This window comes from Triticum urartu, chromosome 5A (assembly GCF_056163025.1).
Source record: "Triticum urartu cultivar PI428250 chromosome 5A, HENAU_Tu73, whole genome shotgun sequence".
NCBI classification, from domain to species: Eukaryota; Viridiplantae; Streptophyta; class Magnoliopsida; order Poales; family Poaceae; genus Triticum; species Triticum urartu.
The window spans coordinates 57,603,330-57,616,638 of NC_141877.1; the positions used below are offsets into that span (position 1 = coordinate 57,603,330).

General features: G+C 50.0%; 1 protein-coding gene across 1 annotated transcript; it reads left to right on the top strand.

Annotated features, from left to right (window-relative positions):
• Positions 1-1,538: 1,538 nt before the first annotated feature.
• LOC125507853 (uncharacterized) lies at positions 1,539-5,032 on the top strand. Its single transcript, XM_087523353.1, is given in 6 exon segments — positions 1,539-2,695; positions 2,698-3,010; positions 3,065-3,096; positions 3,174-3,620; positions 4,497-4,899; positions 4,902-5,032. Coding segments are annotated over 6 exon segments (2,373 nt in total). The 5' UTR covers positions 1,539-1,648.
• The last annotated feature ends 8,277 nt before the right edge of the window (positions 5,033-13,309 follow it).

A 13,309-nucleotide genomic window follows, 5' to 3' on the forward strand; every position in this document is an offset into this window, starting at 1 on the left:
ACTTTGTACTAACTTCACTTGCACACTTACAAAATCGACAACACACAACCAAAATGGTAACAGGTCAATGCATAGTGTTTCATGTTTACAGAGGATTACAACTACATAAAACATCAGTTATGTGACACAATTCAGTGAAATCTACATAAATTCCATGGAAATCGGATGAATCTACTAAATCCATTAACTTTGCAATGGACACAATTCATATTTCAGTAAATTAACTTGCTTTTGAACTCACAAAATTTTGTCATCCTTGGACAGAGGGTTTGCTTACATCCTGTGCACAACCATAAAACCTCCTTCTGGTGAGGGTGCCTTCGAAAGCTACAATTTTCTTAGCATTTCTCTTGTGGTTGCACTCCAAATCCACATTGCCTTTAAAGTCGGAGTCTTGAATGGTAAGAGGCGCCTGGATTGAGCTCAAATCGGTTAGAGCTGCTCAATTAGACACAATTTTGGTTCAAATCGACTTACAAATCCAGTAAATCCCCAATTCACAAGCAATCATAAGTATTTGTAACCCTAACCCTAACCTAGGAGACAAAGAAGAGAGGAGCTTATGTGAGAGTCGAACGCTGCCAGGGATCCATTGCTGCTCTCATCGTCGTTCCAAGAGACCATTGCGTCCGACAGCTGGGCGGTGATGAGGTCGAGAGATTTTGACGGCAAGCAGTAGAGCAGCGGGAGGGAGTAGCAGAGAAGCACAACGCGAGGGAGCGAGGAGAGGAGCGGGAATGACTGTGGAACGATGAATGGGTTGAACCTAGGCTCCGACCAAGCGTGCCGTCAGCTTTGCCGCCATGTGGACGCTTAGCCACGTAAAAAGAACAACTCAATTTTTCCGTTAGTTTCTTTTGTGCCACTATCAACGATAGTGTTCCATGCATTTTGCCATGATTTGAATTGTGGTGGTCTTTTGCGAGTTGTGACAGGAATGTGGTGGTTTTTATCCATTTCACTCGCAAAATACTGCAGTTGCACGACGCAACATTTAGGATATTATAATGAGTCAAATCATATTAATCATATATTCTAACGTGTAGTGATTAACCAGGACTACCGGCTTACTTTTGTCCTTGTACAGTGCTGTGCGAGCAGCACACCAAAATTGGGTTAAGAGCTTTAGTATATAGTCTTATTGTAATACATTTTGTGAACACGATGTCTGGCTAATTGAAAGCTGTTTACTATTGTCCTTGAACGGTGCTGTTAACATCAAACTAAATGCTCAGCATAATGATCAGTAGGTTTGTGTAAGCAAACTGTGGTCGAACCTCGCGAGTTGTGGTTAACAATCACCTTGTACCGTACCGGCCCTAGACAAACCAAGCCGCGGTGCAAGATCGGGAGCGCAGGCTGCTTGGCGAGTGAAGGTATGCGTGTGTAGTACGTGCACACAGGATATGATTGTGTATGCTCGAAGAAAAAAAAGATACGCGTGTGTAGTACGTGCACAAGACGAGTGGAGGAGCGTGGTCGTTTCGTTTGTTCTGTCAAACACGGCAGCAGCAAAGTACAAAAGAGGCGGCAGCGTCAGCCCCTGCGTGGGGGCGAGGCAAGCGCGCACCACCACTCGCCACGGATCAAGACCAGACGCCGGCCGGCCAAGCTTGCTCGGATATAAGCTAGCTAGATTCCGTGAGATATGCGGGGCGCGGCCGGACTGCCGCTGCCGCTGCTGGCAGTGGTGGTGGTGGTGGCGCTTCTGCATGCGGCACGCGGGGCTGGAGCGGCGGTCGGCGGAGGATGCGATCGGAGATGCGGGGGCATGGAGCTGCCGTACCCGTTCGGCTTCTCCAGCGGCTGCACGATACGGCTCGGATGCGACGCCGGCGTCAACGGCGTCGGCGCCGCGTGGCTCGGGCGCGCGTTCGAGCTGGGACTGCTCGTGCGCAACGTCACGAAGCGCTCGATCATCGTCGACCTGCAACCCGACTGCTCCCGCCGTTTCAATACGTCCGTCGCGGCGCTCTTCTCGGACAGCTACGCTCCCTCCTCCGGGAACAGCCTCATCGTTAGCTCGTGCGACGACCGTGCCAATATCAACAACTGCAGCATCACCCCTGTCAGCTTCATGAACAGAACCTCGTCTCACTGCAGCGCCAACGAATCCATCAGATGCATCCAGCCCCCCTTGCGTTCTAACATTACAAGCGGCTACCATTTTCTGAATAGAAGCGAGCTGCTCCGCTCGGACTGCACCGGGCTGGTGTCGTCGATAAGCTACAGCGATGCAATGGGGCCAGCAATGCTGCTGGGCGTGCTGGAGCTCGATTGGTGGGTGCCGGGGCGGTGCCGCTGCTCACCCGGAGCAAATTGCACCCAGTTCACCGCGCCGACCACGGGTCAGGAGGCGTTCCGGTGCGAATGCCAGGATGGGCTCGAGGGCGACGGCTTCATCTACGGCACGGGTTGCCGGTTGACAGGCACAGCGTCCAGCCGCCAACAACGAGTGCCGTTCGGGGTCTTCACCGCGGTTACCGCCATCGCCGTGGTGCTACTTGTTCTCAGCATATCGGCTTGCCTCATCTTCCGCCGCGGCCCAAGGCGAAATACCATGACGAAAACCAAACAACCGCTGAAAGCGGTGGCTGCACTCTTCCGCGGCGAACTCGTGGACGACGAGCTCGACCAAGGAGCTGCCGGACCCCGGCGATTTTCATACGACGACCTCGCTGCTGCAACTGGTAACTTCTCCCGTTCTCCGACGACAGGGCGCTCGGAAGGGGATGCTTTGGGTCAGTTTACCAAGGGTTCCTGAGCGACATGAACCGCGAAGTGGCCATCAAGAGGGTGTCCGAGACCTCTCGACAAGGATGGAAGGAGTTCGTCTCTGAGGTGAGCATCATTAGCCGGCTGAGGCACCGGAACGCGCTCGTCAGCTCCTTGCCCGTCAGCGAGCAGATGTGGGCTGGGGAGTGCCCGTCGACGAACGCGTTCTTCTTGCTAAGCCGACCTCGACGGTTGCCGCTCCACGTTCCCCGCGGCGGCCACGGACGCTGCCGGAGCTGAAAGCGACGGCCGCGAACAACAGCAACTGTATGCGCACGTGGCAATCCAGAACGCCCATCAGCCCATGGGGACGCGACGATCGTAGTCACATGTGTTTTGCACCATCTCCGGCCGCGATCCACCGTGATGACGCACCGGACGCACTCGCACCGCCACAGCAGCCGTTGCCCCATGTGTGCCACGCGCCGATGCGGTTCCCCATCCTTGTGTCCGCCAACACGCACGACCTCACGCTGCACGTACTCCTCCACGCCAAGCACGTTACGTCGGCGAGGTGCTGGTCCCCATGCAGGACCTCTTCGGCGTCGCCTGCGCGCGAGCACCAGCACCGGTCGGAAAGCGCGGGGGTGCTTCACATCTCCTACAGCCTCACCGACGACGCGCCGTTGACGGTGATGGACCACACGCGGTACACGCAGCAGCAGAGCGCAGTGGCTCCGTATGGGTACGGCGCACCGTCCGCGACGCCGGCGAGGCACGACGACAGTGGCGGCGGAGGGATGGGGCTCATGGGCGCGGCAGTCGGCGGGATGATGCTGGGCATCGGCGAGGGCGTCGGAGATATGCATAATCGCCGACTCAGAGATGGGCATGGACGGCTGCTGGCCTGCTGCTAATCCGCATGCATGCATACGCGGCTCGATCGCATGGAAAATGTATGTTGATTTTTTTTCTCCGGAGTGTTTATAAGAATTTAAGGAATGAGATGATCGAAACCTTTGCGCAGCCTGCCGGTCGATCGATTTCATGGTGTCGTTCTAGGGTTTCTCTTCCCTATAACAGCAGGGTGAATTGCATGCAATATATCAAACAAATTTACACACGTGAGCATTTTAATTAGTAGCATGCAGTATAATTTATATTATTGAGAAATTAGTAGCTTGTATTTTTTTAAGAGATGCATTACCATTTGCCAACAAATAAAGTATTAGTTTATTTTGTATTATTGAGGACTAAGCTTTTGTCTTATATAAAATTTTGGTCACATAATGCATCAGGGGTGAGAACGTCTTTTCCTGTCCCCATCTAACACCATTAGTGCTCAAAATGACCTAGAGTGTCACATAAGGCAAGAAAATTTCACGAAGTGTCAAATAGGGAAGAAAAATTTACCAGGGCCAAATAAGGAACCGCATTTTCAAGTAGTGTCAAATAAGAAATTCTCTCTAAATTAACTCGAGAAAAACTAATATACCTTGTACTTCGGAATAGAGAGAGTAGTATTTAGAAGAGTTTTTTCACTAACAAGTCTGTAGATGTTAGTTCCATAAAACTGAGGTTCCTCTGTCAATATTTTCTGCACTTTACTGTAATACTTTTGACAATTGTAGGTACTCCCTCCATTCCATAATGTAGTGCTTCCTCTATCCACGTGTTTCAACTTTGACCGTAAATTTAACTACCAAGACCAATTGTGGCGGGAGCAAAAATTATATCAGTGAATTCGTATTTGAAAGAAGTTTTCAATTATATAAACTTTTCTCCCACCGCAGTTGGTCTCGTTGGTTAAATTTATGGTCAAAGTTGGACCTCGGAAAGCGCGGGCGCACTATATTTTAGAATGGAGGGAGTACAAGATAGTGCTCGGAGTAGGTTCTGCACTTCTGTACTTGCATCAAGACACGGAGCAGAGAGTAGTGCACAGGGACATCAAGCCAAGCAACATCATGCTAGACGCTTGCTTCACCGCCAAGTTCGGCGACTTCGGGCTCGCAAGGCTCATCAACGACGGCCGGAGATCGCACACGACCGGCATAGCCGGCACCATGGGGTGCATGGATCCGGAGTGCGTGCTAGCTGGCAGGGCGAGCGTCGAGTCAGACATGTACAACTTTGGGGTGGTCCTCCTCGAGGTGGCCTGTGGACAACGACCGGCTTTGGTCAGGACGACGGCGACGTCATCCACCTAGTGCAGTGGGTGTGGGACTTGTATGGCAGAGGAAAGGCCCTCTCAGCCGCCGATGCACGACTCAAGGAGGACACTAGTAGAAAAAGGGCCATTTGTCTTGGTTCATAAGGTCCATCTGTCCCGGTTACGAAACCGGGACTAAAGGGTCGTTACTAATGCCCTTGGCCTTTAGTCCCGGTTCTTATACGAACCAGGACAGATGGGCCTCCATGTGGCCGCTGTGGCGAGCCCAGGCAGGAGGGCATTTAGTCCCGGTTGGTGGCATCCACGTGTCAGCTGTTCAGGGGCTAGGATTTTTGTTTTTTTCTGAAAGGGGGGGGGGGTGGATTTGGGGTTTTTGTATGGTTAATTAAGGTGTTTCATATATTGTGTTAGGTAGCTAATTAATTAATAAAGAGAAGTGTCCTCTCTTATCTCCATGCTTGGTCGACGCTACGTACTATACGTATAGAGAGGCCCTCGACACGCTAGCTAGTAGGAGTTCATTCCACATCTCCCACGTCTAATTTGAAGAAGGGGGTTAATACATATATATGAATGAAACTCAACAGAAATGATGCTGTAATAAAATGAAATTGTGAATATTATTGCTTACGCACATCAAATTGTCTTTTAGAGTAGCCCCGATTATCTTTACAAGTCGCGTTGTAGATGAACTCGCACACGTAGTATCCACAGAAATCATTCCCTTGTTCCTGCCACAAACACTTTACGAGAAATAGAGGTTAATCAAACTGATAATGAAGCATTATAAATGGCATTGATGAAAGTAGCTAGAATCAACGGGATCGAGATGCGCGGAACTAGCTAGCTAGTACTACTTACTTTCGGGTATGTCCATCGCAGCTCCCCCGACAGTCCCGGAGATTGTGCGGTGAATACTTTCCAAACCCTGCGAGACAAAAAAAACAATTACTTGATATTAGGAAATGAACAAAAAGTTGCCAATATGGTGCGATAATGATCGATTGAACTTACTTCTCGAGCATTTTAGTCATCTCCGCATAGGTCTCGGGAGATTTTCGTCTCGAGTCTAAGACGGTTACTAGTCCCTGCTCAAGCTTAATCTCCATGAGAATATAGTGGAAGTTGCGCATGCATGCATAACTCATCAATTACGTTACTATAACCTCGCTCGAGTAATAAGGGAAACCGAATATGCACAAGACAGTAACACTCACTCGAAGTTGTAAGGAAAGAGTATTTTATCTTTGTTTTGATTTACTATCAATGATTTGAGCAAGTTGGCCTCAACATCATCGGCGTTCTTTTCAACCTCAAATTTATCTATGAGATTTGTGTTAATGAACCCAATATCATACATTTCTGCTTTTCTGCACTCGACAATCTTCAATCTGCATAATATAGTGAGGATAATCATATATACATGCAATGAAAGAGCTGAGTTATATATAGAGACTTAATGACAGAAGTAGTACTTACAAACAGTAGCAAGTGACCGTTAATTTATCGAGGGCCTTTTGATTGAACCACTGGAAGAACTCCTCAAATGGAAGAGTCAACAAATCAATTCCAACGAGGTCGTGCTCCTCTTTAACTCTCAGATACAAAGTATTCGCCCCCCCAGACTCTTTGCAGGTTTCCATGTACCAATCATGGAATCTTCGCATCATCGTTATTAGAGATTTTTCATCTTTGACAAGAGGCTTCCCGTAATGGTATTGGTGTTCTTCCACCTCCAAGAAATCATAATGTACATCGTCGGGCAGGTAATCTTCAAGATTGCTATAACCGGGCACCATCCCCGGATCATTAGCGACGATATCGCTAGACACCTTGAGCGGGGGGCACGATTGGTCTGCTTGTTCGCCGAGCTGGGCAATTTTTTTCCCAACTCGTCGTTCTGCTAACCTTCGATCACTGATAGTATTTCCCGACCGCTCCGCTTCGATATATACCTTTGCAGTAATGCGCTCATAGTTGGTTTTTGGCGGAGACTTCGGTGGTTTCCTCAGGGCATCAAGTGTGCGCTTTGCTTTCACCCGGTCTACCTTCTCCTCCAGAGGTGGATGTCTCTTTGCTTTCACCCCTTCAAATAAGTCATTCACTTATTTTTCCACGATCTTCGCGTTTTCTTCCACGGTCCTCTCATATGGTAACTTCTCTAGAGGCTTGAGAGGTGGACCGAATCTGTATTGCCTGCCTCTGGCTGTACTGCTAGACGTCGGAGCAGACGGAGCGGCTGCGGTTGTCCTCTTTCGTGCTTGCTTACGAGGCGGAGGAGAAGGACTACGACGCGCCAGAGCAGCCGGGGCGGCGGCGGGTCTCTTCCGCCCTTGCTGGCGAGGCGGAGAAGGAGGAGGCGGGTGGCTGCTCGGGCGCGCCGGCGCAGGCGGAGAAGAAGGCGGAGTGCCGCCACGCGCCGGAGAAGGAGGCTGGTGGCTGCTCGGGCGCAGGCGGAGAAGGAGGCGGAGTGCCGCCACACGCAGGAGAAGGAGGCTGAGTGCCCTGATCACTCGCCGGAGGAGGAGGCGGTGGAGGAGGCGGAGTGCCCTGACTCGCTGGAGGAGGAGGAGGAGGAGGAGGAGGCGGAGGCGTCTAGTTTGGAAGGTTGATGAGCTCATTCCGCCATAGGCATGGAGTCTTCAGACAAGAACCCAGCCGAGTCTCCCCGTCACCCGTAGGGTGGTCAAGCTGGAGGTCCTCAAATCCTTCCGTGATTTCATCGACCATCACCCTAGCATATCCTTCTGGAATCGGCCGGCAGTGAAAAGTTGTGCCAGGTTCAGGAGGTGCAATAGAGCCAACGTCCCTTGCTGCGCCTTTTTGATATACTCCTAAAGCTTCACGATGGGTGTGTTCAGCTGCTCGTTGGTCCAAACGCACTTCCCTGTTACAGGGTCCAATTTTCCCCCAACCCCGAAGAACCAAGTCCTGCAACGGTCTGGCCAGCGTCGCGTCTCTGGTTCGATCCCTTTAGCAATGAGGTGATTCTCAGCCTTGTCCCACAACGGCCCGGCTTTCAGGTAGCCACCTGACCGCGTGCGATGGTGATGCTTCTTCTTTGCAGCATTTTTCTTGTTTGTCGCTGATATCTTCGCTGCTCTCTTAGATTTCTTTTTGGTGACAAATGTGGGCCACTGATCTTTGATCTTCTCAAATCGGCCGATGAATTTTGGAGTCTTGTCTTGGTCGACAAACGATGATTTCAGCTCATTCTTCCACCTCCTGAATAGCTCAGCCATCTTCTTAAGAGCATAAGCCTTGATCATTGGCTTTTTAACTGGATTCTCCGGATCCTCCTCTGGCGGGAAGGTGAAATTTTCCTGCAGCGCGGTCCAAAGATCAGCTTTCTTCCTATCGCTGACATAAGACACCTGAGAGTCTTTGTCCTTAGGCTTCAACCATTGCTCGATGCTGATCGGGATCATGTCCCTAACTAGAACCCCGCACTGAGCATTAAATTTTTGCTTGGTCCGGAGGGGTTCAATCGGTTGGCCAACACGATCAATTTCGACGATCGTGTACCTTTCATCCGTGCGCAACTTTCTCTTCGGGCCTCGTCTCGTTACCGAAGTGTTGCTCGATCCGGAGGGCTAGAAAAGAAGAAAAAGAAGAGAGTTAATATGTGTACATACCAAAAACAATTAAAGCATCAATTAGCTATAGTCAACACATGCTTAATTAATAAATATATATATATATACCTGGCCGGACTCCGTTTGGTTACCGGAGCCGTCATCACGGTGTCCTTCCCCCTCCATTCGGTCATCGGAGCCGTCATCACGGTGTCCTTCCCCCTCCATTCGGTCACTGGAGCCGTCATCACGATGTCCTTCCTCCTCCATTGTTTGACCATCGTCATAGCCTGCTTCTTCATCATGTCTTTCCAGACCATCGGTGCATGTGACGTTGAGAAACGACAAGACGGTATTGGGGATCGTAGCAGAAATTTAAAATTTTTTACGCATCACCAAGATCAATCTATGGAGTAATCTAGCAACGAGGGAAGGAGAGTGCATCTACATACCCTTGTAGATCGCTAAGCGGAAGCGTTCAAGTGAACGGGGTTGATGGAGTCGTACTCGTCGTGATCCAAATCACCGATGATCCTAGCGCCGAACGGACGGCACCTCCGCGTTCAACACACATATGGAACGGAGACGTCTCCCACGCCTTGATCCAGCAAGGAGGAAGGAGAGGTTGAGGAAGAGAGTCCACCAGCAGCACGACGGTGTGGTGGTGATGGAGTGGCAGTTCTCCGGCAGGGCTTCACCAAGCTCACGCGGAGGAGGAGAGGTATTGGAGGGGAGGGGCTGCGCCAGGTTCAAGGGTGTGGCCGCCCTCCCACCCCTCCACTATTTATAGGTGGGGAGAGAGGGGGCTGGCCCCCCTAGATCCCATCTAGGGTTGGGGGCGGCGGCCAAGGGGGGGAGGAGTGCCTCCCAAGTCAAGTGGAGGCCCTCCCCCTTAGGGTTTCCCCTCTCCCATGCGCATGGGCCTTGGGGGGGGGGCTGGTGCTGTGACACCCCAAAATTTTGACCTTGTTTTACTAATTAAAATTTTGCCAAGGAATTTAAAAAAAATTATTTTCTGGTTTTTCCTTTGATTTCAGAGCCATTCTTTCCTTTGTTATCATGGAGTTTTTACCCCAAGTGAAATCTTTCCAGTTATATTGTTGGACTTGTCTTTCCCCTCAAGAAGAACATTTCTATTAAAAGTGGATTTAATTGCATAATTATTTCTTTTTGAGTTTTATTCCTTAAAGTGAGTTTTCTTTGGTTTTAGGGCCCCATTTGCACTGCAACCCTTTTATAAATTCATCTAAAATTCCAACCAAAATTTGGAGGTGTCATGTGATGTTTCTAAATCACTTTTATGCAAAAATACATTTCATTCATTAAATATATTGAGCTCTACCCCAATTTTTCAAATCTGGTCCAGTGGGCAATTTTGCACTGCAACACATTTAAATATTTCTTTCTATCCTCCACCAAAATTTTGGGATGTTCATAGGAGTATATTATTCAAATTTATGCAAAAACCCATTAATGTTCCTTGAAAAATTTGGGTGAATCAACCTCTTTTTCATTCTGGTCCAGCTTGGTGATTTGTACTGCATCCCTATTAAATTTTGCTCTAGTGGCCATGAGCTTTCTCCTGCTTGTAGTACACCATACCAAACCCTTAAGTCCAGGAGAGTGGACCCATTGGAAGATTTTTGGCTCCTGAAACAATGCCTTTTTCCTTCTGCCCGGAACTGAAGTTTGGCAAAACTTACACTAACAAGTTTGAGCTTTTGGCAAACTAACCTCACCACTCTCTTATTCATCCAAAGAGACTCTGATCTGGAGATTTGGGCCACCCAAGAATTGCCTAGGTGCCATAGGCATTCTGTCAAACACCTGGTGTGCATGTCCAGTTTTGGCATGATTTTTGTTTTGCACTGTGATCTTGCCCCTCTGTACATACTGGCATGTCTGCTAATCTCCTAAGGGACACTAGCCTAGACCTGCTAACCCCCAGCTTCACCCTTGCCGCCTAGCATGCTCTGGCATTTCGCCGAATGCTTGGCGTGCACGCTCTGGGCGCGCCCAGAGCGCGCGTTTTGCACGTGCGTGCACCGAGCCGCCGCGTCCCGCTGCCGATGCCCCGCGCTCGCTCTGGCCCTTCCCCTCTCCCAGTCGACGCCCCGACCCCTCCCCTCGCCGCAGAGCCGCCCCTAGAGCTCCACAGCGCCGCCGTCAGGTCGGCAGCGGCGGCTAGCGGGCGGCCACAGTGCGCCCTGCCATGGACGCCGCCGCCCAAGCCACCCCCGCATGCCAGCTGCCCTCTAGAGCAGCCCGAGCTCATCCACAAGCTTGTCCGAAAGAGCTCGTCGCCGCCACGTCCCCCTGCTGCAACAGAATGACGGTCGCCGGCGTTCTTATCCACGCCATCGTCGGAACTGACCCCGACCGCCTATTTAAGGAGCCCCGAGCCTCTTCGAAACCTCAGGCGACCTCAAGCCACCCCACCTAGCACCCCCGTCTTCTTCCCCATCTCCGGCCAGTACAGCCGCCGCCGCCCTCTGGCCCATTCAGTAGCAACCCGAGCCCCTCCCATCCAACCAGTGCCACCATGCGATTCCCCTCGACCGTGCGGAGATGCCCAACCTCTCAAACGCAACCCAGAGCCACCGTAGCCCAAACCCCCATTGCTCCCGAAGCTTCCTCCGCCGCGGAGCTCGTCGCCGGCGATTCCCTCCACCCCCGCCGACCCAACGACCACCGGGAGGACCGCCCCGGTCTTCCGGATCCATCCCAACCCTCTGGAGCCCGCGGGGAGCCGCCGTTCGCCGGCGTTGATCGCCGGAGCCCTCACCTCTGTTCGGCCAGAGGAGGACAAAGGCGGGGCGACCGGTCAAACCTGACCAGTGGGCCCCCTGGACCCACTGTCAGCGACCCCGATCGAGTCCATGATGGCGTAAGTGGAAGCGCAAACCCCGAGTACGTCTCCTCTGCTTCGAAGACGTATTCTGCCGGAAACGTTTTCCCTTTTTCTGTTTTATTTTAAAAAACAGAATTGACTGAAACTTTGACTGGCTATAACTTTTTAAATATAAGTCCAAATGAATTGATTCTTTTTCCTACCTCTCTCAAATTTCACCTAGTTTATTTTAAGATTTATTTCAAAAATAATTAGGACAACTTTTTGTACTGTTTTTAAAGTATGTGTTATTTGCCTATTTTCGAAATAGGATTTTGGAGAGAGAGAAGAGAGCTTTCAAAAAAATATTGGAGTGCACCTCACCTCTCCACACCTTGAAGGCAAGCATTCTGAACCCTAGCATAATGTTTTGTGGGTTGTTCGATATGGTTATAACACCACCTCGACATGAAGCGTTGGTTATTTTTATATGGCGATATGATCATACACCTTGAGTGCATAAATGAAAATTCTTGCTGTTGGAAATGGGCATACTTGTGATAGCAATCACCCTCATATGCCTCTCATGCCTACCGGGAAGGACCCGGGAAAGTATCTGTCTTGTGTAGACACGAGCTTGTCCCTCGTCGAGACGGTTATGACCGGTAGGGCAGGGGGAGGTATGATAAGTGGTGGTTGTGTCTGATGGCTGTGAAATATAATTCTTGAGCTAACCATGCAGGAAATACTTAAGCCTCCCGAGTCGGCCGTAGATCGAGTCTTGTTCCAGTAACCCCCATACTTGTTTCGTGCTGCCACTTGCCCCTGCCGTAGGTAGGGTACAGTTCAGTAAGTTGTCAACCCCTGTCCTAGCACACACCGTACAGAGAGGCCATGGTGGAAGATACCGGTTGTAGCTGGTAGGCATGCCACCTGGTCCGGGGCATGGGTGTTTCCGGTTGGGACCGAGAGGGGAGGCCACCCCTTAGAGCGCGCGATAAAAATTTGATCCCATGCTACGCGAGGTTGTAGCCTCCCCACTTAGAGTTTTGCTTAACAGGTGTCTGGGTGATTCCAGACACGTGTAAGGTTAAGCTGGTGTGTGCAAGTCAGGCGTGTTTTCGACTAAAAGACTATAGACGGAATTAGTTCCGATGGACTAAAGGAATCCGTTGCTAGTGGGTAAAGAGTACACCCTCTGCAGAGATATTATACCTATTCGAATAGCCGTGTCCATGGTTAAGGACTACATTCTGGGATGGGTCAAGTGTCGGTCTTAGTGTCGGTCTTCGGAGGAAAAACTATTAAACCAGAATATTGATCCTGACTTGTGATGTGTGATGATTATGATTATTATTATTATGGACTAACCATTTATGTTATTTGAATTATTGAGTATCCCTGGGACGGTTCTACCTCTTGGATATTCACCATGATTATTTTTATACATAAGCCCTTTATGTGGTGTCGCTCAGACGCCCGACTGTGGCATGTTTTGTTATTTCATTTACTTATAAGCCCTTTATGTGGTGTCGCACAGATGCCCGACTGTGGCATGCTTGTTATTTTATTTACTTATAAGCCTTTTATGCGGTGTTGCACAGACGCCCGACTGTGGCATGCTTGATATTTTATCTACTTATAAGCCCTTTATGTGGTGTCGCTTAGACGCCCGACTGAGGCATACTTTATATTGTTATCCTTTCGAGGCGTCGCTTCAGACACCCGATCGGTGCATTCTATTTCTACTCGCTGATTGCATATTCATATATGACATGATTAACCTGCTTGCATGCATCATGAGCTTCATTTATGACTGACGAAGTAATCATGGAATATTTCAAAGCATGATTATCAGTGGCTATATTATACCTGTGTTCTTAATGTTTGCGAGTACATTCAAAGTACTCACTGGCTTGTCCCTGGCTATTGTCTTGGCCAGATTTCTTGCGTGGAAAGGAACGTTGCAATGACAGCCCCGGAACCTACGCATTGGAGATAGCAGCCTCGCGAAGA